We start from the raw sequence: 23,185 nt of genomic DNA, 5'->3' as shown, positions 1-23,185 counted from the left end.
GCGCCATGATCTGCAGGGAGAGAGAGCGAATGGGTTCAGTGGGGTGGGAGGGAGGGAGCTGGCAGCAGGGAAAACAGGGGCCAGGAGCGGGGGCCGGTTGGAGAGGGGCCGAGGCAGGCGGGAGGCACAAGGGCTGTGCCAGCCCTGCCGGCGGCTGGGCCCTGGGTGCCGGGGCAGAGCGCAGCCTGCCGCCGTCCCCCTCCTCCTGCCGCCTGCGCGCTCACCGCTGTCCCAGCGCGTACTGGGCCCGTGCTGCCCCTGGTGCCCCTTTATAGCCGCCCCCCGCTGGCACGGCCTCTGATGTCACAGACACCCCACAGCTGCCCCCCACACCCGCAAAGGACTGACCCATCCTGACCTCTACTCAGTACAGTCAGAGGCTGACAAACTGGGCGACCGTGGTGTTCCTTTTGGAAGCCATAGCACCGAGGAGAAAAGAGAACCGAGGGTCTCTTGAAAGAACATTGGAATGGTCTGTGTCATAAATGCAGCCCTTCAGTACCCGTGAGTATAAGGTTGGCACTGTGACGTTAATAAACCGATGTAACTCCTGTGAACGGTGTGTCAAATGGGCCTGTTCACAGCAGCTTGTAGATTCCCCGTCACTTCACATGGATTGAATCTTTTTCAGTACAAAACCAGGGTTTCTTTTGTAGTCTGGACGTATTTCAGACACATTATTGCATGTACATGACTGGTATTGCCTAAGAGAGTGTGAGTGGTGAATCCCCAAACAAGGCATGCAGAAGAACTGCGGGGAAGGATTTCTTCCCTGTGAGGCTGCCCAGATGGGTTGTGGAGTCTCCTTCTCTGGAGACATTCAGGGCCCACCTGGGTGAGTTCCTGTGGGATGGGTAGGTCACTGTTTGACAGACACAGCTGAGCCATGTGAAAGAGAATGCTCAACATGAAGAATATGGTAAGTAAGGAATGGAGTGAAGTGCCAGAGGCACGGGGTTGCTGACATTGGTGGTTGTCATGGTTTGGCCCAGCCAGCCCAGCAGCACCACGACAGTCTCTTGCTCGGAGCCTCCATCCACCCCCACCCTTGTTAGGATGGCAGAGGCCCAGCGAAATGGGAGTAAAAAGATCACCAAGGTTGTTGTGGATGGAGACAAGGGCAGGGAGGGCTCGCTGCCAGTTACAGTTCTGGGTAAAACAGACTCCAGTGCTCGACTGAGAGAGGAAAGGAGGAAAGGTTATTCTACAAGAAACAGAACGGAATAAAAGCAAAAAGGGAGCAGGATGGTGAGAAAATGACAACCAGAGCTTTAAGATCTCCCTCCCCCAGCCCTCCTTTCTTCCCAGGCCCAGCTCACTGCTCCCCAGATCTCTCCCTCCTCCCCCCTCAGCGGCTCAGGGGAGCAGGGAATGGGAGATGTGCTCAGTCTCTCATAGATGGGCTCTGCCACTTCTCTCTGCTCAGATGAGTACAACTCCTGGCATTCTTCCCTGCTCCAACACGGGGTCCCTCCCCCGGGACACAGTCCTTATCCAACTTCTCTAGTGTGGGTTGCTCCCAACAGCCGTGGCTTCTGCCCATACAGGGTCCCTCACACGGGACACAGTCCTTGGGGAATGTCTCTGGTGTGGATTCTTCACCACAGTTGCAGTTTCTGCAGTTACAGGGTCCCTCTCTCGGGACAAGGCCTCTTCTGGGCATAAGTTAAATGAGCTGCTTTGTCATGGGTTCCTCCCCACAGTTACAGCTGTGGATATTGGGTCCCTTCCTCGGGACACAGCCGGCTCCTGCCATAGTCACTGTCCCTGGCTCGGGGCCTTTAATGAAGTGAATCACTGCCCCTGGTCCAGGGTCAGCTTTAGCAAAATGAGTCTCTGCCCCTGATGCAGGGTCTTTAAAGAAATGAAAATAAACCTCAGCTTCACCAGGTCTCTCCATAGAATGCCGGGGAGTCTCTGCTGCAGCACACTTCCTCCTCTCTTTCATCGCTGACCTTGGAGTCCGCGTGGTTGTTCCTCTCACTGTTCCTACTCCTTGCACCAGCAACAGCCAGAAGAAGAAGAAAGGGCAGAAGAAGGAAGAAGATGGAGGAAGAAACTTCCTCTGCCTTCTTAAAAAGTGATGGTGGAGGCGTCTCATTGGCTCAGCCCCAGCAGTGGGTCTGGCTCAGAGCAGGGGACAGTTGTGAGCAACTTCTTACAGGAGCCACCTTTACAGCCCCTTCCCCCTTACCAGAAAAGGCTGTCATGGCAAACCATGACACCCGCTCAGCCTTTGTGCTGTGTTCCACTAAAGACAGTGTTTCCATCAAGCCAGCATGATGAGAAAGCTGTAAGCCAGTACCTTAGAGCTTCTTCCTAGATGATGTGCATCTTACCTATGAAGTATTTGGTTGAGAAATAATGTTGAGCAAGTTCTTACCACAAAAGTCATTGGAGGATGTGTTTATTTACACAGCCACAGCAGGTGGGCTGGTCTTTAAAGAAAGGCAACATTGCAGGAGCTGTACCTGCTATGGCTCAGCCTGGTGTGCTGCACATTTGGTGGGAGGTAAGAGAAACCAAAACATGAACCAGTTGATGTTTAACATACTGCAGACTCATCTGGGAGAGAAGATTTAGCGGCTTGTTATCACCAGATTGAACAGGAATTGTTTTACAAATGACCTAACCAAAAAGAGAACATGCCTAGTTCTTGGCCAGGTGTGAAATCCACTTGACCAGGCCCAGGCCACTGTTTGTGGAGCTCTGTGACATCAGTGACAGCCTCATGTTGGCAGCTGGAATGCTGTGTGTGTACTTCACAGCAACACACAGAGTCACAGAAAGAATGGACGTGAAATAAGGGAATCTGTCAGTAGCTGAGCTGATGCTCTTCACATCTAAAGGAATTCTCACATTCACTTGAAAGGCAACAGTCACCTGGCAATGATGATGTCACAGTGTCATCACCCAGGAGCAATGATATCACCTGAGAATGATGATACCACAGTGCCAGCACCTGGCAACGAATGTGTCCCCTAACAGCAGTGGTGTCAGCTGAGAATGATGACATCACAGTGCCCAGGAGAGTATAAAAGGGGGGTCCTCCCAGGTCCTGCTGCCAGATCTGGCCTGGGCAGCCACCTGAGAGGAAGCTCTTGATGGGGCTGAGGGAGGAAGGCAAGCCAGAGGCTGGAGGTTCGCAGCTGCTCCTGGCTAAGCCACTTTCCAAGCTCATCTGAGGGACAAGGAATCTTCTTCAGTTGCAGAGCAGGAGCCAGAACACAGGACTGCCTTCTGGAGGGGCATTGCAGAGCTCACCATCCTCATCCCCTGTGGAGCAAGGGGCAGCAGCCGTAAGCAATAGGGGTCCTGATGCTTTGGAGTACTCACTGCCAGGCGTGGGATGGATTCTTGTCCCCAAGGTCGATCAGGCCTGGGGCATTTGGCCACTCAGGGAAGCCCCAGAGATGGCTCTAGGTTGAGGGAGAAGAGAGGCTTGTGCATCTCGTGGGAGGCATGAGCAGCCCGTGGGACCAGGAGGCAGGTCTGCTCACATGCTCAGGGAGTAGCCGATCGCCAGCACTGGGGTCAGGAAGGAATTTTCCCCTGGGGCACGTTGGCACAGGTCCCCAGGGGTTTTTTGCCTTCCTCTGCAGCATTCAGCATGACTGCTTAAGTGTCAGGGCTCCTTTGGTCCATTTGGGCTGGGCTACTGCCCGCTGTCGTGCACCACCAAGGCAGCCTCTCGTGCCCTCCAGCTGACAGGAGGAAGACTTTTTTTCCCCAAGGTGCACTAGCAAGTGTCCCTGGAGGGTTTTTTTGCCTTCCTCTGCAGCACTGAGCATAGCCTTTAGCTCCTTTGAGCCATTTTTTGGCAAGTACCTACATCGGCTACTCCACAACAGTGGCCCTGGTGCCCACATCCAGGGGGAGGAAGCTTTCTATACACTTCTTGTGGGCCACCCTCGGGGCTTGCTTCTCATCTGCTGTGGCACTGAGCACAGCCCCTTGTCAGGGCTCCTCTGGCCCATTTTGGTTTCTTGCCTGCTGCTCTTGTACCTCCAGCCTCTTCTCCAGCCTGGAGAACACTCTTGTGCATTTTGCACTTTGTGGCCTCCATCCTAAAATCATTTGCAGCAAAACTGTGTGCTGGGCAATGTTTTCTCTCTTCTCTGTCAAACCTCCTCATTGCTTTTGGATGGGGATGGTCTCTCGGCCATGCTGGAAGCCTTCATGTTCCAGGGGCATCTGGTGGTGTTGCTCTCAGCTTCAGATGCTTTGGGCCCAAGACTTGCTGGGCTGAGTCTTGCTGGAGAGCTCCCATGCTTGCTGCTGGCAGGGGAGCAGGCTGCAAAGGGAAGCAAGCCCAGCTGGATCTCCCATTCAGAGCCTGCCCACCTGCTTGGTGGCATGCAGCACCTTGCAGCCTGGCATAACTGTGTCTGCTCTGACTTCCACCACTCCCTTTCACATCCTGGGCTCTTACCAAGCTTCTTTTGCTGTGTTTGAGGTCCTGCCCGGTGGCAGAGACCACATGGCATCAGTCAGCAGCTGGGAGGAATGTGCCTCTTAACCAGGAGATGAGATCTGAGTGTATCCCTGCTTTCTCTTTTGCTTTGGAATATTCCTTGATCACTATCATCTGACTTTCACCATCTGGAATGCACCAAGCCAAAGCAGCTCTGGTAGCAATGTGCATACCCATCTGCATGGCAGCTCTCCTCATCTGCTTGTGCTGCTTAGGGACAGAAAAGATGTGAAGGAAGATTTTTGGTGTCTCTTTCATTGCACCTGACCTGTGAGAAGTGAGATGAAGAAACATGGTGTTGATTGGAGAGAGCTGGGCTTCCTCCCCAGAAAAACTGGCCATCACTGCAGTTTGTTGGAGTCTATTAACTGACAACCTCCATCCCTTTGGTTTGGGAGTCATTGTTGAAGCTTGATGGTGGGTCTGGAACAATGACAGGATCTTCAGCCAAGCACCCAGGGAAGGGAAATGTACTGTGTGAGGAGGATTTGTTCTGTGAGTGAAGCTGCCTCATCATCCACAGACTTTTCTCATCAGTTTTTGCCTGTTTAAAAAGCTCAGGCTGGGATAAAAGTTGAACATTTAAGGTACCAGATTTCTCTGGCACTGCTGATCCTTTCCATTGGCACCATTTCCTTTCCATACCATGGACTTACACTGGGTAAGGATCTCATTGGTTTAGTTTCAGCTATATTCTGGCCATAAGTTTGTAGTGGATGGGGATTTTTGCCCTTCCTTTGGTGCTCAGTTGAGCATTTCAGAAGGTACAAGATTTCTCTGGCACAGCTGATCCTTTCTTTCCATGTACCATGGGTTTATGCTGGGTAAGTATTGTATGAGTTGAGTTGCAGGTATGTTCTAGCCATAGGTTTGTAGTGGACGTGGGGACTTTTGTCCAGGTGCTCCCTGGAGTTCAGGAGTTGGTCAAGGACTGAGGTAAGTGCCTCTGCATCACAGCATTTCCCTTCTCAGGTGTCAGCTTCCTCTCTGAGAATGCTCTGCTCTACAAAAGCTGCCTGTGTTTACCAAGTCTTGGCTCCTCCTTTAGCAAGTACTTATCCTGGACTTCATATTAAGAAGACAGAGCCTGGCTCTTCTCAGTGCTGCCAAGTGGCAGAAAAGGCGTCAGGCAGAAACTGAAACACGGGATATTTGGTCTCAACAGAACGTTTTGCTGCTGTGGTTGAACAAAAGAAAGTGCAGGGACAAAAAGGAGGCGAGTTGCTGAGCGAGGCTTTGGAGTCATCTCTTTGGAGAGGTTTGAGACCTGACTGGACATGGCCCTGGGCAACCTGCTGCAGTTGGCCTTGCTTTGAGCAGGAGGGTTGGGCTCCAGTCTGTGGAGGTCCCTTCCCACCTCCTCTGCTCTAGGAGTTTGTGGTTGCCATTGTGGTTTGTCATCAGGCCAACAGGAGACCTGTGCTCCATTGTGCTGGGTTTCTTTTGTCAAAAGCCACCCTGTGCTCATAGGAGATTCTTTTTGCTCTGCCTGCTGTCAAAAAGCTGCAGAGTCCAGCAGTAGCAGCTCCTCCTTCCATGCCATTAGTTTGAAGCCTCCTCAGAGAAGCAGGTGAGTATGCTCAATTACAAGCTAGCAATGTCTAAGGAAGGTCTGGTGAGCCACAGCTGTGGACTGCTGCAGAGTCCTGAACCAAAGCCTCCCACTGAAGAAGTAAAGCATAGCAAGGGAGAAGGCTCCTTCTCCCAAGACACAGAGTTCTCAGTCTAGCTCTGAAGGAAGTAGCCAGCACCCTTGAAACCTTCATGGCACAGAGAGGAAACAATGACTTCTGGCTTCAGTGCAAGAGCCAAGGACAGACACCTGTGCAGTGCTTCACTTGGAAAGCCACTGCAGATGGTTCAGTGAAAGGCCTGCTTGAACCTGCAGAATAACCCAGGTGCCACTTGAAATGATGCCAGCTTGTCCTAGGTGACACTGAAAAGCGTGACAGCCCGTGGATGCCAGCACAGAACTTCTTTCCAGGACACCACAGATCCCAGCACAGCTGCTGCAGCGCTGCCATCTCCCTGTGCCCATTCCCACAGCTTTGTTCCCCCTCTCTTGCTTTCCTTCCTACTTATTCCTTGGAGCCAGAGAGTAATTAACTGACCTTGACTAAGTGTTCTCCATTAGAATTCGTTTTCCAGGAAGTCTGAGCAAAGCCCAGTGAGATGGACTTTGGGTAAAAATGGACATGACCACACTGGACAAACTTTCCTGCCCTGTTTTCATGCAGTTGGAAGTGTGATGCTTTGCTGGTGAGGTGTTGGTGACAACAATGGGTCTTTCACCACAGTAACTGGTTTTCCAGTGCAAATGAGCCCAGGGCAGCAGTGTGCTCCCAGCAGGGAGGAATGCAAGGAAAACATGGGTGTGATTCACTGTTCCTACTTAAAGAAGGTTTTCTTCTGGTTTGATGGGGCACATTCTACAGAGCTTTGGAGTCTTTAAACCTTTTTGTCTTATCCTCTTGCGTAGTTCAGATACAGGACAAGAATGGCAAAGCACTGGGCAATATACTCATTTCTTTCTCTTTGCCAAGCTTTTGTTGTATGTTTCTTGGCTTTTCATATGCAAGCAAGGCTCAAGGGTAGGACTGGCTTTCATGACAATAATTCCTTGGACAGAAAGTAAGGTTTCAACAAGAAGAGCACCTTGGTTTTCTCATTTCCCTGGCAGGATGCCATTTGTGGCAGTGGGATTTCTGACACTCATGAGTAAGGAGACTGCTGTCCTGCTGCAGTTGCGTGTTTTGGAGAGAGTAAACTTCTCCCTGGGAGCCTGTCTGCAGCACAGCAGTGTTCCTCCACAGTCCTGATGGAGACAGACTTCTGTTTTGGAAAGACACAGAAATGCATCAACACCTGTGCAGCAAGGTCTTGGAGGGGGCAGCAAAATCATACTGAGTGGCTAAAACAAAGCAGAGGAGCTCTGTGCCCTCATTTTGCCTTCAAAATTCACCAAACCAGGTCTTCAGGAAAAGAAACAGACTGCAGGGATATTTCTTTAGTTTCAGACTGAAACAGAGATCTGAACACCACACTTGGAGGGTCCCAGAGTGTGTGAGAAGGTTTGGACTGAGAGTCACAGGGAACAACGAAAACTCTTGTTTTTTAAACCAGTCTGGCTGCTGTGACATCAGCTGTAGCCTGGCTTCTGTGACATCAACTGTGGCAAGCAGAAGAGGTCACCTGCCCTCCCTTGCCTAACAGGTGAGTAAAGGTGTAAAGGGCTGACAGTGAGAATGGTTGTGCTTAGTCTTAGATGCAATCTATGAACTGTAAAGCTACTGTCCAAACTCAACAAGGAGCAAAGGTAAGTTCACTTTGTTCTTTTGAAACTCTAACATGTGGATTCTTTGGGTGTTGGTGTCTATTTTCCCTTTTCACCTTTAAGTGCTCACGCCAACCCCACATTTTATGCAGTAGGAGTTAAAGACATTGGCATTCTGGGCATTCCCTTGGCAAGTACCAATCACCAGGTTCTTAACAAGAAGAAGACTCAACAGATCCATGGCCAGCTTGGATTGACAGTGCTACAGCTGCCAACAGCTGCATACAGCACGGCAACAGCTTCTGGTCAGATCAATACCTTCAGTCACTGGAAACAAACTCCAGCATCTGTTTCAGAGTGTGCCCGTCTGGTGGGGTTCCAGGAGAACTCCCAGAAAGCCTGCACAAGGCACGCTGAAATCTGGGGCATGATTCACCACCTTCCAGTTGATTTCGATGGACATCCCTTCGGATGGCCATGGCCCTTGTCCCCTCTGTGCTCTTACAGGGCATCAGTCTCCAGAACACACTTGGAGGGAACAAGGAAATCGCCTTCAGCCAAGAGCCTTTGCATGTTTCTATTCTGGAGCTTGTACTCGCTGCCCTTCAGCTGTGTGGAAGCAGAGCAGCACCCCGCAGTGCAACCTCCCCTGCACTGTCTGTCCCTTCTTCCCCAGTAAGGGAAGGAATTCAAATGCCATTGAAACAAATGGAATGACAATTCCTTCCTTCTGGAAGAATTCCTTTCTACTACCCTTCTGATTTCATAGACTCCGGCTGTTATTTTTCACCTGCTTTCAGCCAGAAAGCTTTCTCCTCACATTTGATGTGACCCTCCATCCATTTCCAACTCTGAAGCAGTTCCTGGGGCACTCTGCCCTGCTGCTTTTTCTCTGCCTTTGAGGCTTGAAGACATTTCTCCAGCCACAGTCAAGGCTTTGCCCAGCTTCACCCCATGGATGAGCAGCTCTCCATCCCCTTCTGGCTGCAGATCCCCTTGCACAACTGCACCTTTCTGAAGATTGAAATAAAAATGCATCTTGTATTGATTGGCTGTTGTGTCAGTGTCTTTGACCTTCTTGTGGAAAGAGTTCCCTTGATAGACTGGGTCCTCTGGAGAATACCCCGTCCTGGGCTTTGTGTGCTGAAGGCTGCTCTTGGAATGCCATTCACTGTCTTCATTTTGCTTCCTCTTTCCTTCCTGACCTTAGAATAACAGACACAGGCACTATGTGATTCTTTCTATCCAGATCACTCAAAAAAAATAAACCCCATGTAGTTCCAACACAGAAACTGTCATTTGACTGGAAACCAGCAGCAGAACTGTTTGAATTCAGTGCTGCACTAGGTACATTCTGTTCTGACAAAACCGCCCTCTGGTAGGCAGAGCACTCAGGTCAGGTACAGTGTGAGATGTGTACATGACCATAGGGTTTGTGCAGATGGGAAGAGCTAAAGCAATGGGTTCTCCAGACCCTTCATTGCTGCCATCCAGTGCAGCACGTTCATTAAACTTGAAGACACAGGAGACACTGCACTCCTCAGCAGCTTACACATAACCATCCCTCATGTCCTTGTTCATTGAGATCTCTGTATTTTACTGGAGTCTTTGGAAGTGTGGTTATACAGTGGTTGAGTTACTTCAGCTTTTCCCAAGAGCTGAAGGTTTTGAGATTGTTACAGTGGTCCTTAGGAGCAAAACACAAACCCCAACAGAAAAGCAAAAGGAGTGCATCACAGTCTTGACAGAACTGCATTCATAGAGCTTTTCTGTCTTGGTTCTGGTTTCAAAGCTTGGGGCTAATATTCCATGTGAGGCATATTGGGCTTTATACCTGTGAAACACATCAATACCATCTTCCCTTAGAGACACCAGAAAAGTTCACTGTCAATGAAATTAATTAGTTTGTATCCCTCATAAAAATGCATATCCTAAGTAGAGCTCATTCAACATGGACATAAATGACTTTCAATCTATCAAGGACTGTGGTTTTACTCAGATTATGACATTCTTTCATAGAATCATCATCATTCCCTTTAAAAACAACCCAACAACCTACTACCAATTCTCTACGAGAATTATGCTTTTCCAAGCTTCAAATCTCAGCTGTAACCTTAGGAGTGTTGACATCACACTGTAAGAAGTGGAGGAGAAGTCTGTATTGAGAGCAGAATATTTTCATATCCCCATTTTTTGTGAAGGATGCAAACTCTAGTGTTGAAGATATTGTTGATGTTAAGGTTTAGAGAAACATTAAAGATGAGAGGAGTTTTTTATGTGTCTGTGGGCGAAAGGGCCAGGTTACAAATGAAGATGATGGAAGATCAGAAGCTCTTCAGTGTTGTCTGATTTACCTTTTTGTTGCACTATGATAAAGACATGGCACATGGGCTTGCATCATGATGTGAGAGAAACAGTGTGGTATCAGATTGCAGCACATGTTGCCATTCTGGCTCTGGAGTTCATCTGTAGACAGATCCTGTGGTGGGACCTGCTCTTTGCAGGTGGCTGTGAGATGAGATGCCGAATGACTGAAGCAGGACAACAAGACAGCAGAAGTTGTCTTCTTTTCAGTTTACCTGAGACTTGTTCTGGAGGGAAATCATCTTGAGGTAAATTGATCCATGGAGGCTCCAGTGTTCTGGAATCTCCTGTGGTAGTCAGCTCATCTTCCACAAAATCTTCTTTCCTGCATGGGTGGGTGCACGCCAGAAATCTCTGCCTGTTAAAAACCAAACAAGCAGCTTTCATTGTAAACAGTGTCAGCAGAAATAAGTGCAGTTCCTTATTAGAAATGGTGCTGATCATAAGCATGGAAAGGTGAAGTGGCCAGTCATTTTTGCTGCCGTTCCCCAGGGCTGTGGGTGCCTCTGGCATGGTGGGACCGGGCCCGTGGCAATGCCAGACTGCTCCTGGCTTAGTGGGAGGAGGAAGATGGGAACTGAGACACAATGGGGCAGGGAGGAGGCAGGGCAGGCACCGACTGAGAGTGGGCTGAGCAACCTCAGGGCCCAGGTTTGTGGTGAGAACCCGGGCTGGCTTCCTATTGCCCTTTGTCGGGACTGGAGACACCAGCAACACCAGCTGCAGCTTGGCAATGTGACCAGCCAGCCTGGACCCTGCTCTCACACACACTCATTGCTCCTGGAGGGCACAGCCAGGTCCCTTTCTGGCCTCTTACTTGAACAGCTCACCCCAGTGTCCATGCTGTGACCACAGTTGTGCTCACCCCATCCGCTGTGTGTACATTGGACAGGGCAGGCTCGGAGCCACGACACTGAATATCAATCAACCAAATGGGGCCAGATCCTGGACCGAAATTTCCGTGCCGAAAAGCTTGAACAGCAGACCCACATCCCAGCTGCTTGCAAACCACTGCAGCATCTTTCAAGTCCCAGTTGACACTACAGACAGTTCCCCACTGTCCCTCGTGTTCCACCTCCACTCTCCCAGCACAGCGGCTGCCGCCATCCACCAGCCTCAACTCTGCAGCCCTGAAACGCCAACACGGGGCTGGTCAGGAGAGCACCGAGCTCCAGACGACAGCTCTGAGGTCCCCCCTGCCCAGCCAGAGGTAAAGGCACCTGAGGGACAGCCCTCCCCATCCTGGGCTGTCCCTGGGGCAGTCTGGGGGTCCCTTTTCTCCCCAGCTCTGCAAAGGGCTGAGGCTGCCCAGCAGCAGACCTGCTGTACCATTCACAGCCCCACAGCCTGCAGCACATCCCCACTAATTCAACCACCCCTTTCCCATGTCCCCTCTCTCCTCCCCAGCACAGCAACCCCCGTATGGCCCCGTGCCCCAGCCCCACACCTCCCTCTCCCACCCACACAGGCACAGCATCCACTCCCTTGAGCACCTTCTGCCCCTCGTCCCAGCGGCACCCGTGAAGAAACCGAATTGCCAGAGGTATCCCGATGAGCACGCTGGTGCCCACTGGCCCTGGGCTGTGGGACAAGGGAGCCAGCACTTCCCCTGCACAGCTGCAGCCCGAGGAGCAGCCACAGCACCCGAGGCCACAGGAGTCCCTGCGTGCCCATCCTGAGCCTCCTGCCCCGCGGGCACAGCCCTGCTGCTCCCCACTCCCCGGCACGGCTCCCGCACCCTCGTGGGGCTGCTGCTGATGGGAGGGTGAGATCTCTGAGAGATGCCAACGCAGCTGCAGGAGCCAATCCAAGCAGCAGCACCTTTTGAGATGAGATCAGGAGCTCTCTCCCCTCTGACACAGCTCAGCCCGCCAATGAGCTTCTCCAGTGCCCTTCATGCCCATATATGAGGGACACCACGGTCCCAATGCAGGTGCCACGGCTGCTGCCATGGGGCAGAGTTATGGGCCGAGGCAGGCGCAGAGGGGAAATGAGTCTCCAGGCCCTCAACTGGGAGCACTGGGAGCACTGAGCATCCCCAGGGCTACACTCATCAGAGAACCCACAAGGGCAGCGTCCAGCAGCCCCGAGCTGTGGGGCTGCTCTGGCTCTGTGTCGGGGTGGAAAGGGAACAGCCCCTGCCCTGCTGCAGCCCCTGTGGGACAGCCCTGGGCTGGGGGCAGAGCTGCAGCCCCGGCCTGCAGGAACATCCCTCCTGGAGAGCCTCAGGACAGGGCCCCGGCAGGAGCCGTGCTGGGACACGTCCCCAGTCTGGCAGCAGGAGAGGCCCCAGCGTGTCCCCAACCGTCCCCGTGTCCCCCAGGGGCCGTTGTTCCCTGCAGGCAGATGCATCGGGAGCTGCAGCTGCAGCTGCACAAACCGCAGCCCCCGCGGCCTCGCAGCACTCGCTGCGCTTCCCCCACAGCGCCCGGCCAGGAAGCCTGAGGTTTCCTCCTGGCACCCAGCCCAGGCACACCCCCACGGGCCCCGACACACCCCCAGCCCCACTGCTCCTGCCGGGGCTGCTCCTTCGGCCTCGCAGAGACGCCAATCGCAGCTCCTGGCCCCTGGGACGGCCTCGCTGCACATGGATGCTCCACACTGAGCCCCACGGCCATGGGGGGCACTGCAGGGATGTCACCTCACACCCATATACAGGCACCCCTGACATGTTGTTCCCACTTTCTCACTCCCTTCTGCTGCAGCAACTTCTTCCCCTTCTCCAGTCCGTTCATCACAGAGGCCTTACCTCCATCACTCACTGGCCAGGCCTTGGGCAGCAGCCGGTCCAGCCCAGAGATGACTGGCCTGGCCCTGCCAGATACAGGGGAAGATCTGGAAACACCTCCTGCTCAACAACAACCTGCAGCTGCTCAATAACTTGGGCAACTTCATCAACAGGTTGTGTGCCAGGCTGGCAGGGGGCTGCTCCTCATGCCCAGGCTGTGCTCTCCTCACACTCTGCTCCCCCCATTTCACAGAGCGAGCGTGTTTGTGTGTAAGTTCTTTGGTGGCATCATCCCTGACACGATCCAGACCCCAGATGACAAGAGGGTCTTGGTCCGTGTCACCCTTGAACTGCACCAGTGCCACCAGCTGCTGGAAAAAGCCCAGTAGATACCCAAAAATCTTGAGGCTGGTCACAAGAGCTTGGGGAGGAGTGGTGATCCCCCAGCGTGGTGATCAATGGCAGAGTCGAGTTGGAGGCCTGTGGCCAGTGGAGTTCCACAGGGGTGGGTTCTGGGGCCAGTCTTGTTCAACAGCTTCATCAACCACCTGGATGAGGGGACAGAGGGACCCTCAGCAAGTTCCCTGCTGGCACCAAACTGGGAGCACTGGCTGATTCCCCAGAGGCTGTGCTGCCATTCAGCAGGATCTCAACCAGCTGGAGAGTTGGGCAGAGAGGAACCTCCTGAGGTTCAACAGGGACAAGGGCAGAGTCCAGCAGCTGGGGAGGAACAACCCCCTGCACCAGGACAGGCTGGGGGTGACCTGCTGGAGAGGGAGCCCTGGCCCAGGCTGCACAGGGAGGGTGTGGAGGCTCCTTCCTTGGAGCTCTTCAAGACCCACCTGGACACTGTTCCCCTGTCACCCGATCTAGGTGGGACCTGCTTCTGCAGGGGAGTTGGGCTGGATGATCTCTACAGGTCCCTTCCAACCCCACCATGCCGTGATTCTCTGATACTCGTTGAATTACAGACGGTCTCATTAGCTACAAAATACATCTTTATTAAAACCAGAAACAGACTTGAACCCACAGAGGGGATGGAAGAACACAGAACCAGGCGGAAAAGAGGGCAGTGAGGAAAAGGCAGACACAGAAGGAGAGTGAAGCCTGGAAGGGAAACAAACACACAGCAAAAGTCCCAGCAGTGGTGAGACTGAGGTCTGGGCCCAAGAGGTCACGTGCTCGATGTTCTTGGCGCAAGCACAGAATGGAGCTGGATGCCTGAGCCGTGAGCAGGAGCTGCAGGCCCCAGCAGAGGCGACAGATGCTGCGCTGGTTCTCCACTGGGCCGTTCCTGGAGCACACCCCCAAGGCCACGAAGCCCCCGAGCAGCAGGTAGCCTGCAGGAGAGCAGAAGCATGGGGCAGGCAGCGCCCGGCCGGCTCAGCCGGGCTGACAGGAGCTGCTGAGCTGCACCCGCAGCGCTGCAGGGAAACCTGACGCCGGAGCCCACGTCTCTCAGAGCACCAGGGCAGTGGCTGCGGCAGCCACGGGGGCAGGAAGCCCCGGCTGCTCCGGCAGCACCTTGCAGCTCCAGGAGGAGACACACGCAGTGCAGAAACAGCCAGTCCAAAGGGCTCGGTGCCTACCCAGGAGGTACTGCCAGTAGGCTGCAGATCTCCTGCAGCATCCTGAAGATCAGCTGCCGCAGGCTCTGTGAGAAACACCACCCTCGGAACAGCAACAAGGACCCGGCACCTTCCTAGCAGAGGAGATGGCAAGTTGAGGACAGGCAGTGGGCAGCCGTGGCTACCTGCCTCCAGCTGCTGAGCCCTTGCCCTGCAGAGCCAACGGGCACTGCCCACGCAGCCCTCCTTGTCCCCAGCTCACAGGGTGAAGGAGGTGACACCTGCTCAGCCTGTCCCCACAGAACAACAACCACAGGCCAAGGAAGTAAAGCAGGAATAGCTTAGGGTCAAAGCCTGGACACAGAGTGTGTCCAGGCAGAGAGGAACCCCAGCATGGTGTTGTCTGGACTGAGCTCCATCCTGCCACATGGCCAGAGGGACAGGGAAGGGACAGAACCTGCCACAAGTGCCCCAGATTCCCCTGCTTTCTATCCCATGGGCAAACACAGGCAGCTGTGAAAAGCTGCTGCAAGTATCCCCTGTGGGCTTTAGGAGGAGCTTCCATTTAAACATAAGGAACATATTTCCCTGTTAATGTGAGGGAGCCCTGGCCCAGGCTGCCCAGGGAGGGTGTGGAGGCTCCTTCTCGGCAGGTTTCCAAACCCAACTGCACACGTTCCTGTGGCCCTGACCAAGCAGAACCTGCCTTAGCTGGGGGTTGGGTTGAAGGATCTCTAAAGGTTCCTGACAAGCCCCATCATTCTGTGACTCTGTGGGGGGCAGCCAGGCCCTGCCTCCAGTTGCCACAGTCACGGCTGGACGCGGCCTTCCCTGCAGAGCCCCGCACAGCCCAACACAGACACATCACTTCACAGGCATCACACAGTCACAGGATCATTTCAGCTGGGAGAGACCTTTCAGCTCCTGGAGTGCAGCCTCTGTCCCAGCCCCATCACCCACCAGCCCATTGCCCTCTGTGCAACACCCACCCGGCTCTGAAACCCCTCCAGGGACGGTGACTCCAGCAGCTCCCTGGGCAGCTGTTCCAAGGCCTGACAACCCTGTCAGTAAAGAAATTCCTCCTCACATCCAGCCTGAAATTCCTCCTCAAATCCAGTCTGAACCTCCCCTGGCACAACTTGAGGCTGTTTCCTCTTCTTCTATTGCTTGTTATCAGGGAGAACAGACTGACCCCCACCTCACTGCAGCTTCCTTTCAGGTAGATGTAGAGAGCGAGAAGGTCTCCCCTGAGCCTTCTTTTCTCCAGGCTAAACAGCCCCAGTCCCCTCAGCCCTTCCTCATCTGAGACGTGTTCCAATTCCTTTCCTAGCTTGGTAGCTGCCTCTGGATCCTCTCCAGCACCTCCATGTCCTTCTTGTAGAGAGAGACCCTGAACTGAGCACAGTATTGGAGGTGCACCCTCACCAAAGGCGAGTCCAGGGCAACGATCAGCTCCCTGCTCCTGCTGACAACACTGTTCCTGTTCCAGGCCAGGATGCCCTTGGCCTTCTTGCCCATCCTGGATGACTGAATGCATCCAGCTGGGAAGCTGAAGCTCATTAGTGACGCTTCAGCAGCAGGATTTGGGTTAAAACTGGGCTTTCTGGGAAGAATGAAGCATTTCTTACACCAGCTACAGCCCTGCTCTGTGCCCTTGCCCATTCACACCAGCTGCCCAACGGGAGCCCAAAACACAACAAAGGGTGAAAAGGAAACAATCTCTTTGGGGATGGGTCTCACCTGTTTTCATTTCTTTTTCCTTCTTCGACATCTTGCCTGTCTCTTCCGTGACCTTGGCATCTCCCTTCTCACACAGGCAGAGAACCGAGGCACCGGCGCTGGCCGCTTCCACCACTGCCCACAGGGCCCCTGAAACACAAACACAGAGCACGTCAACAACCAGCAACCTGCAGGATCTCGCTGTCTCCTAAAAGAGGACAAGGCTCTCAACTCAGCTCATCAAGAGAAAGGGGCTGGGGACAGTCAGACACCCCACTGGAATGAGGCTTGGAGAAGGCTTTCACAGCTCCAGCTGGAACACTGCACAGGGACTCACAAAGTTCACCCCCAGATGTTTCCAAACCCTCCTGGCTTCTCCTCTTTCTGTGAGCACCTTGGTTTTTGCAAGAGGCTGGTTTGGGAAGTGCCTCTGCTGGGGGCTGTTTCTGTGACTGATGGTGTGTGGTTTAGGGGAAGGGGATGGCTCTGAGCAGGAGGGTGCTGACAACACCCAGTGAGAGCCCAAAGCCTTGCACCTACCCAACAAATCACCAACACAACTCCTTTTGTCACCTTCCTGCCTGCCACAAGCATTCACAAGGGAGGATTAGACTTGCAAGTACAGATAAAACCCCAATGGAGGCAGTTCAGAGGGACACACAGAGGTGAGGGCAGGACACGTTCAACCACACCCAGTGGGAAGAGGAGCAAAGAGCTGTGCCCACCACATGAACCCAAGGAGCAGACAGCACTGACCAAGAGCCCCCTCCCACTGATGGCCCTCATGGGGCTTCCTGCTGGGAATTCAAAGCCCTTTATATCACTTTAAAACACCTGACTCAGATGAGAACTTGTGGGGCAACCAACTGTTCCCCACAGCTCTGTGTTTGCTTCTCCCAAACGTGCTCGCACTACCTGTGAGGGAGAAGCAGCAGCAGAGACACCGAGCCAAAGTTGCAACCTCCCGTCCCAAAAAGAATCCTGGCCAAAGGCAGCCGCCCCACAGCCCCGTGGCTCCCTCCTGAGCTGCAGCCACCGTCCCCTCCAGAGAGGTGGCTTCAGAAGAAATCCCCAAGTCAGCTGCTGGAGAGAGGGACCCGGCACTACCGATGCGATTCCAGGGGGGCTCCAGGAGCCCTTTGAGCTGTTGTCACCCCTCTCTGGGGCTGAACTTCCCTCCCCCTCCCCCGCCATGGGACCGCATCAAGCAGCGTTTAAACACAACAGCACGAAGGAAATAACGCGGGGCGGGGGAAGAGCGGGACACAAAGTGTTTGCGGTGAGCGAAGCGTGTCCCAGGCCGCTGCCAGCGCCGGGGCCGCCTCCCCCGGGACTCCCCGCCGCAGAACGGGGCCCAGCCCGGTCGTTCCCGGCTGCCCGGGGCTCGTCCCGCTCCGCCGCGGCTGCCCGGCTGCAGCGGGAGGCGGCGGCGGGGAAGCGGGAGCGGGTCAAACCCCGAACAGAAGAGCGGAGCGGGGCAGCGCCGGGGCGGGCCGCGGGCGGCAGCCCCCGCCGGGCCCGGGCCCCGCTCCCGCTTTCCCCCGCGGCACGGAGGGACGGCGCGGCCCCGCCTCCCCCCGCCCCGCTCCGCGCCGCCGCCGGGGCCCGAGGAGCCGCCGCGGAGCCGCGTTCGGCCGCCTCCCCGCCACCGGCGCCCGCGGGCGGCTCTCGGGCTCCCGGGGCCTCGCCGCCCGCCCCGGGCCCGCCGCCGCCTCCGCCCGGCCCCGCCTCACCGGACACCCCCGGCCCGCCGCGGAGCCCCCTCCCCGCCGCCCTCCCGCCGCCCCCCGGCCCGCCCGCGGCCCGCGCTCACCGCCGGCCACGCGCCCCCCATCCTGCGCTCGCTCGCCGCCCGGCGCTCAGCCGTGGGGAGCTCGGCCGCCTCCTCCTCGCCCGACACGGCCGGAGCCGCCTCCGCCGGGACCCCCGGGAGCAGCCGCCGGCGCCGCCCCCGCGCTGAGAGACCCCCGGCAGCGCGAGCGGCGGCGCGAGCGGGGCGGCGGCGCGGGCTCCGCGCGGGGCACGCTGGGACTACGACTCCCGGCAGGCACCGCGGCTGCCGCCGGCGGCTTTGCGCGACAGCGAGGCGCGGGCGCTGACGGGAAATGGAGTCCGCGGGGCGGCCGCGGGGAAGCGGCGCCTGTCCCGCGGCTGCCGCTGCTCCCGCTCCCGCTCCCGCCCCGCAGCATCATCACCTCTGGGCACAGGCGTAAGAATCGCCCGAGGGTGGCGGCTGGAAGGGCCGTCACTAAAAAGAGTCACAGAACGGTGGCAGTTGGAAGCGACCCCTAAAGCTCATCCAGCCCAACCCCCATCTCAGGCGGGTCCCACCTAGATCAGGTCACACAGGAGCGTGTCCAGCTGGGCTTGGAAACCTGCCGAGAAGGAGCCTCCGCAGCCTCCCTGGGCAGCCCGGGCCAGGGCTCCCTCACCTCAGCAGGGAAATAGCTTTTGCTCATGTTTCAATGGGACATTTTGTGTTGCAGCTTCTTTCCATCAGCCCTTGTCCTGTCACTGGATACAACAGAACAAAAGTGCTGCCCCAGCCCCCTGACACACACCAGTGACATATTTGTCAGTATTAATGAGAACCCCCTGCAGTCTCCTCTTTCCTAAACAGCCCCAGGGCCCGCAGCCTTTCCTCCTCACACACATGTTCCATCCCCTCAGCATCTCAGTAGCCCTGTGTTGCCTCTCTCCAGCCGTTCCCTGTCTCTCTGGAGCTGGGGACTCTGCCCTTACTCCTGGTGACCCTCAGCAGGTTCCTCTCTGCCCAACTCTCAGCCTGTCCATCTCTCACTGACTGGCAGCACAGACTCTGGGGAGTCAGCCAGTGCTCCCAGTTTGGTGCCATCAGGGAGCTCACTGAGGGTCCCTCTGTCCCCTCATCCAGGTCCTTGATGAAGGCGTTGAACAAGACTGGCCCCAGAACCCATCCCTGTGGAACCCCACTGACCACAGGCCTCCAACATGAGAGTGACAGGGCAGTGGAACAGGCTGCCCAGAGGAGTTGTGGAGGCTCCTTCCTTCGAGGTCTTCAAGACCCACCTGGCATGTTCCTATGCCACCTGATCTAGGTGACCCTGCTTCTGCTGGGGGGTTGGACTAGATGATCTCTAAAGGTCCCTTCCAACCCCTACCAGTCTATTATTCTATGATTCTATGATTCTAATTCTTTCAATGTCACAGAGCACTGTGTCAGTGCCCAGTGGTGATGTGACGTCACAAAACCCCGCTGCAGTGTCCTGGAGTGCTGTCATTTCACGGAGCACTGCTGCAGTGCCAAGATGCTCTATGATGTCACATCGCCCCCTTCCATTGCCTACATATGCTGTGATGTCACAGAGCACTGGTGCAGTGTCGAGATATGCTGTGTTCTCACAGAGCACTGTAGCAATGTGCAGTTGTGACATGAAGTTATACAGCACTGTTTCAGTGCCCACGTGTGCTGTGATGCCAGAGAGTCCCGTTTCATTGCCAGGATATGATATTATGTCTTACAGCACTGCTACAGTGCCCAGACGTCCTGTGATGTCACAAAGCACTATTGCAGTGCCCGGATATGCTATTATATATCAGAGCAGTGATGGAGTGCCCAGATGTCTTGTAATGTCACAGAGCACTGTTGCAGTGCCCAGTGGTGATGTGATATCACAGAATGCCACTGCAGTGTCCAGGAGTGCTGTGATTCCACGGAGCACTGTTGCAGTGCCAAGATGTTCTATGATGTCATACAGCCCCCTTCCAGTGCCTAGATGTGTTATGATGTCACAGTGCACTGGTGCAGTGCCTAGTACTGCTGTGATGTCATAGAGCACTGTAGCAATGTGTAGTTGTGATGTTATACAGCACTGTTGCAGTGCCCACATGTGTAGTAATGCCACAGAGTCCTGTTTCAGTGTCCAGATATGCTATTATACATCAGAGCACTGCTACGGTGCCCAGACGTCCTGTAATGTTACAGAGCACTTTTGCAGTGCCCAGATGTGCTGTCATGTCACACAGCCCCGCTGCAACGCCCAGATGCGCTTTTCTGTTACAGAATCATGTTGCAGTGTTCACATATGCTGTGATGTCACACAGCACCGTTGCAGTGCCCAGTGGTGATGTGACGTCACAGAATCCCGCTGTGGTGTCCTGGAGTGCTGTGATTTCACAGAGCACTGTTGCAGTGTCAAGATGTTCTATTATATCACACAGCCCCCTTCCAGTGCCAAGATATACTACGATGTCACAAAGCACTGTTGCAGTGTTGAGATATGATGTCACAGAGAAATGTAGCAATGTGCAGTTGTGATATGATGTTACAGAGCACTGTTGCAGTGCCCACCTTTACTGTGATGCCGGAGTCCCATCAATGCCCAGATATGTTGTGAAGTCATAGAGCACTGCTACAGTGCCCAGACGTCCTGTGTTGTCACAGAGCACTTTTGCAGTGACCAGATGTGCTGTCATGTCACACAGCCCCGCTGCAACGCCCAGATGTGCTGCTGTGTTACACAGTCCTGTTGCAGTGTGCACATGTGCTGTGATGTCACAGAGCACTTGTGCAGTGCCCAGTGGTGATGTGATGTCATAGAACCCCGCTGCAGTGTCCTGGAGTGCTGTGATTTCACGGAGCACTGTTGTAGTGCAGAGATATTCTGTGATGTCACACAGCCCCCTACCAGTGCCTACATATGCTGTGATGTCACAGAGCACTGGTGCAGTGTCGAGATATGCTGTCACAGAGCATTGTAGCAATCTCCAGTTATGATATGACGTTAAAGAGCACTGTTGCAGTGCCCACATGTGCTGTGATGCCACAGAGTCCCGTTTCAGTGCCCACATATTATGTTATGTCTCAGAGCACTGCTACAGTACCCAGATGTCCTGTCGTGGTTTGGCCCAGCCAGCACAGCAGCACCACGACAGTCTCTCGCTTGGTGCCTCCATTCACCCCCACCCTCGTTAGGACGGCGGAGACCTCGGCGAAATGGGAGTAAAAAGATAAGCAAGATTGTTGTGGATTAAGACAAGGGCAGGGAGGGCTCACTGTCAATTACAGTTCCAGGCAAAACAGACTCCAGTGCTCGACTGAGAGAGGAAAATAGGAAAGTTTATTCTACAAGAAACAGAATGGAATAAAAGCAAAAAGGGAGCAGGATGATGAGTATTACAACTGGCACTTTAAGATCTCCCTCCCCCATCCCTCCTTTCTTCCCCATCCCATTTCACTGCTCCTGATATCTCTACCTCCTCGCCCCTCAATGGCTCAGGGGGGCAGGGAATGGAGAATGTGCTCAGTCTCTCATAGATGGGCTCTGCCACTTCTGTCTTCTCAGATGAGGACTGTGGAGAAAAAATGAGGGAGCATGGACATGGATCCCGGGGTATAATGTTAGGCCTGATGGGGCAAGGCAATCTGAGTTCCAGTTATATGAATTTAATGCACAATCAAGACCAGAGTCAGAGCCATGGTTAAAGCAGTTGCTGTCACGCAGACAGCAGGCCGCTTTCTCTTCCCTCAAGGTCGGGCTGTTTTCAGCTAACAGCTAACAGCTCAAGGTGGAAAACAACTTCGGAGAAAAACAAGATGGGAAAATGTGAGGGAGCTTGCTTATGGCAGAAACCGCAAGTAGGATGAACATGAGAATGTAATCTATTAGCTGCTGTTGTTGAGCTAGCTTTGAAGCTGCTGTGTATATAAGTTAGAGCCTGCTCTCAATAAAGAAGATTTCTGCTATCACTCACATTGAGTAGGACTGATTTCTTCCCACCCAGCTGAGAATCGGACCCTGGGTTGATCGCCGCATGAAGTAGGCTTGGGGCTGGTTTTTCAGGCTTCGAGCCTGGTTTCAGGCTTTGAGCCTGGTTTCAGGCTTTGAGCCTGGGTTTTTCAGACTTAGAGTCTGGTTTCAGGCTTCGAGCCTGGTTTGCAGACTTTGAGTCTGGTTTTTCAGGCCAAGAGCCAAAAACTTCGCGGCATATGGCGCCCGAACAGGGACCATCTCTGGGTGTTACCGGGTAAGGAGCCTGCCTGCGGGGAGCTGAGACTTGAAAATCCGGAGGCAGAGGCAGTCGTCGGAGGAAGCCTGCTGGATCCCAAGCGGAGGTTGCTGTACCTGGGGGAGTGACTACAGGTTGTGGTGAGACGAGGAGCCGGCAACATGGATAAGGAGGTAGCACTCTCACTTTTACATCGCTTTTTAGAAAAGTGGGGGGTGGACTTAAAACTGACCAATTTGTCTGGTCTGCTTGTACATGGTAATTGTAAAGGCTTTTTTAAAGACTCTGAGAAATAATTTGATGAGGAGGAGTGGAGAGCATATGGGACTTGTCTTTGGGACTTGGTTATAGACGAAGATAAGACTGCTTGGAAACTGATAAAACCGTGGAGAGAAGTAATTAACTGTTTGAAAAAGTATAAGTTGGAAAAGGATTTGGCCGCTGCTGTAACTCAGCGGCTTGATATGCCTGAGACTGCAGCCGAGCCAACAGCTGGACTGTTTGGTATCAGGACTAATTATGTCTCACCTCCCTTTTCTGGTGAGTGGCGAGAAATTGGAAACCTTCTCTGGGAAGCCACTATTAGTGGTGATAAGGACAATAGTAAGATCAGTAAAGATCTAGGTCTCGTTTGGAGAGACGTGATAAATACTTTGAAAGAAATGCAAGCAGAACAGCCTGTGGCCATGGCTGCAGCCCAGGCGTTGACCGTTGCACCGAGGCCCAAAGAGACAGATAGGGGAATGGACAGGCTCCTGCAGGAAGCATTAAAGAAACTGGAGCGACAGGAGACCATCGAGACACAGCCCGGTGCGCAGCCCGTCCCCACTGGAAGCCAGCCCGGTGCCGCCCGGCGCTGAGCGGGGCGTGCTGCGAGGAAAAAAAAGTTGTCCTGTACACAAGAGTTTTACAAAGTCAGAGAGGCGAAGGGGCTTCGGAGCAGAGCCCCCGCGGGAGAGCTGCTTCCCATTCGAGCCCAGCCCGCCGAGTTACCCCTGGGACGACTCGCAGGGGAATGCCGAGCGGGCGGAGTCGGGCCGGGGTGCGGCGCAGGATGATCAGAGGAGAGT

General features: G+C 54.3%; 1 protein-coding gene across 1 annotated transcript; it reads right to left on the bottom strand.

Moving 5' to 3' along the window:
- Window positions 1-13,820: 13,820 nt before the first annotated feature.
- LOC133629383 (uncharacterized) lies at window positions 13,821-17,276 on the bottom strand. The gene is made up of 4 exons (XM_062020043.1): window positions 16,962-17,276; window positions 16,149-16,277; window positions 15,398-15,469; window positions 13,821-14,542 (listed from the first exon to the last, which is right to left on the bottom strand). The coding sequence occupies exons 2-4, from the start codon at window positions 16,177-16,179 to the stop codon at window positions 13,821-13,823; spliced, it is 825 nt and encodes a 274-aa protein (XP_061876027.1). The 5' UTR covers window positions 16,180-16,277; window positions 16,962-17,276.
- Window positions 17,277-23,185: the final 5,909 nt, after the last annotated feature.

This window comes from Colius striatus, unplaced genomic scaffold (assembly GCF_028858725.1).
Source record: "Colius striatus isolate bColStr4 unplaced genomic scaffold, bColStr4.1.hap1 scaffold_40, whole genome shotgun sequence".
NCBI classification, from domain to species: domain Eukaryota; kingdom Metazoa; phylum Chordata; class Aves; order Coliiformes; family Coliidae; genus Colius; species Colius striatus.
The sequence above is the reverse complement of the archived record's forward strand: the minus strand, read 5'-3'. Positions and strand labels throughout refer to the sequence as shown.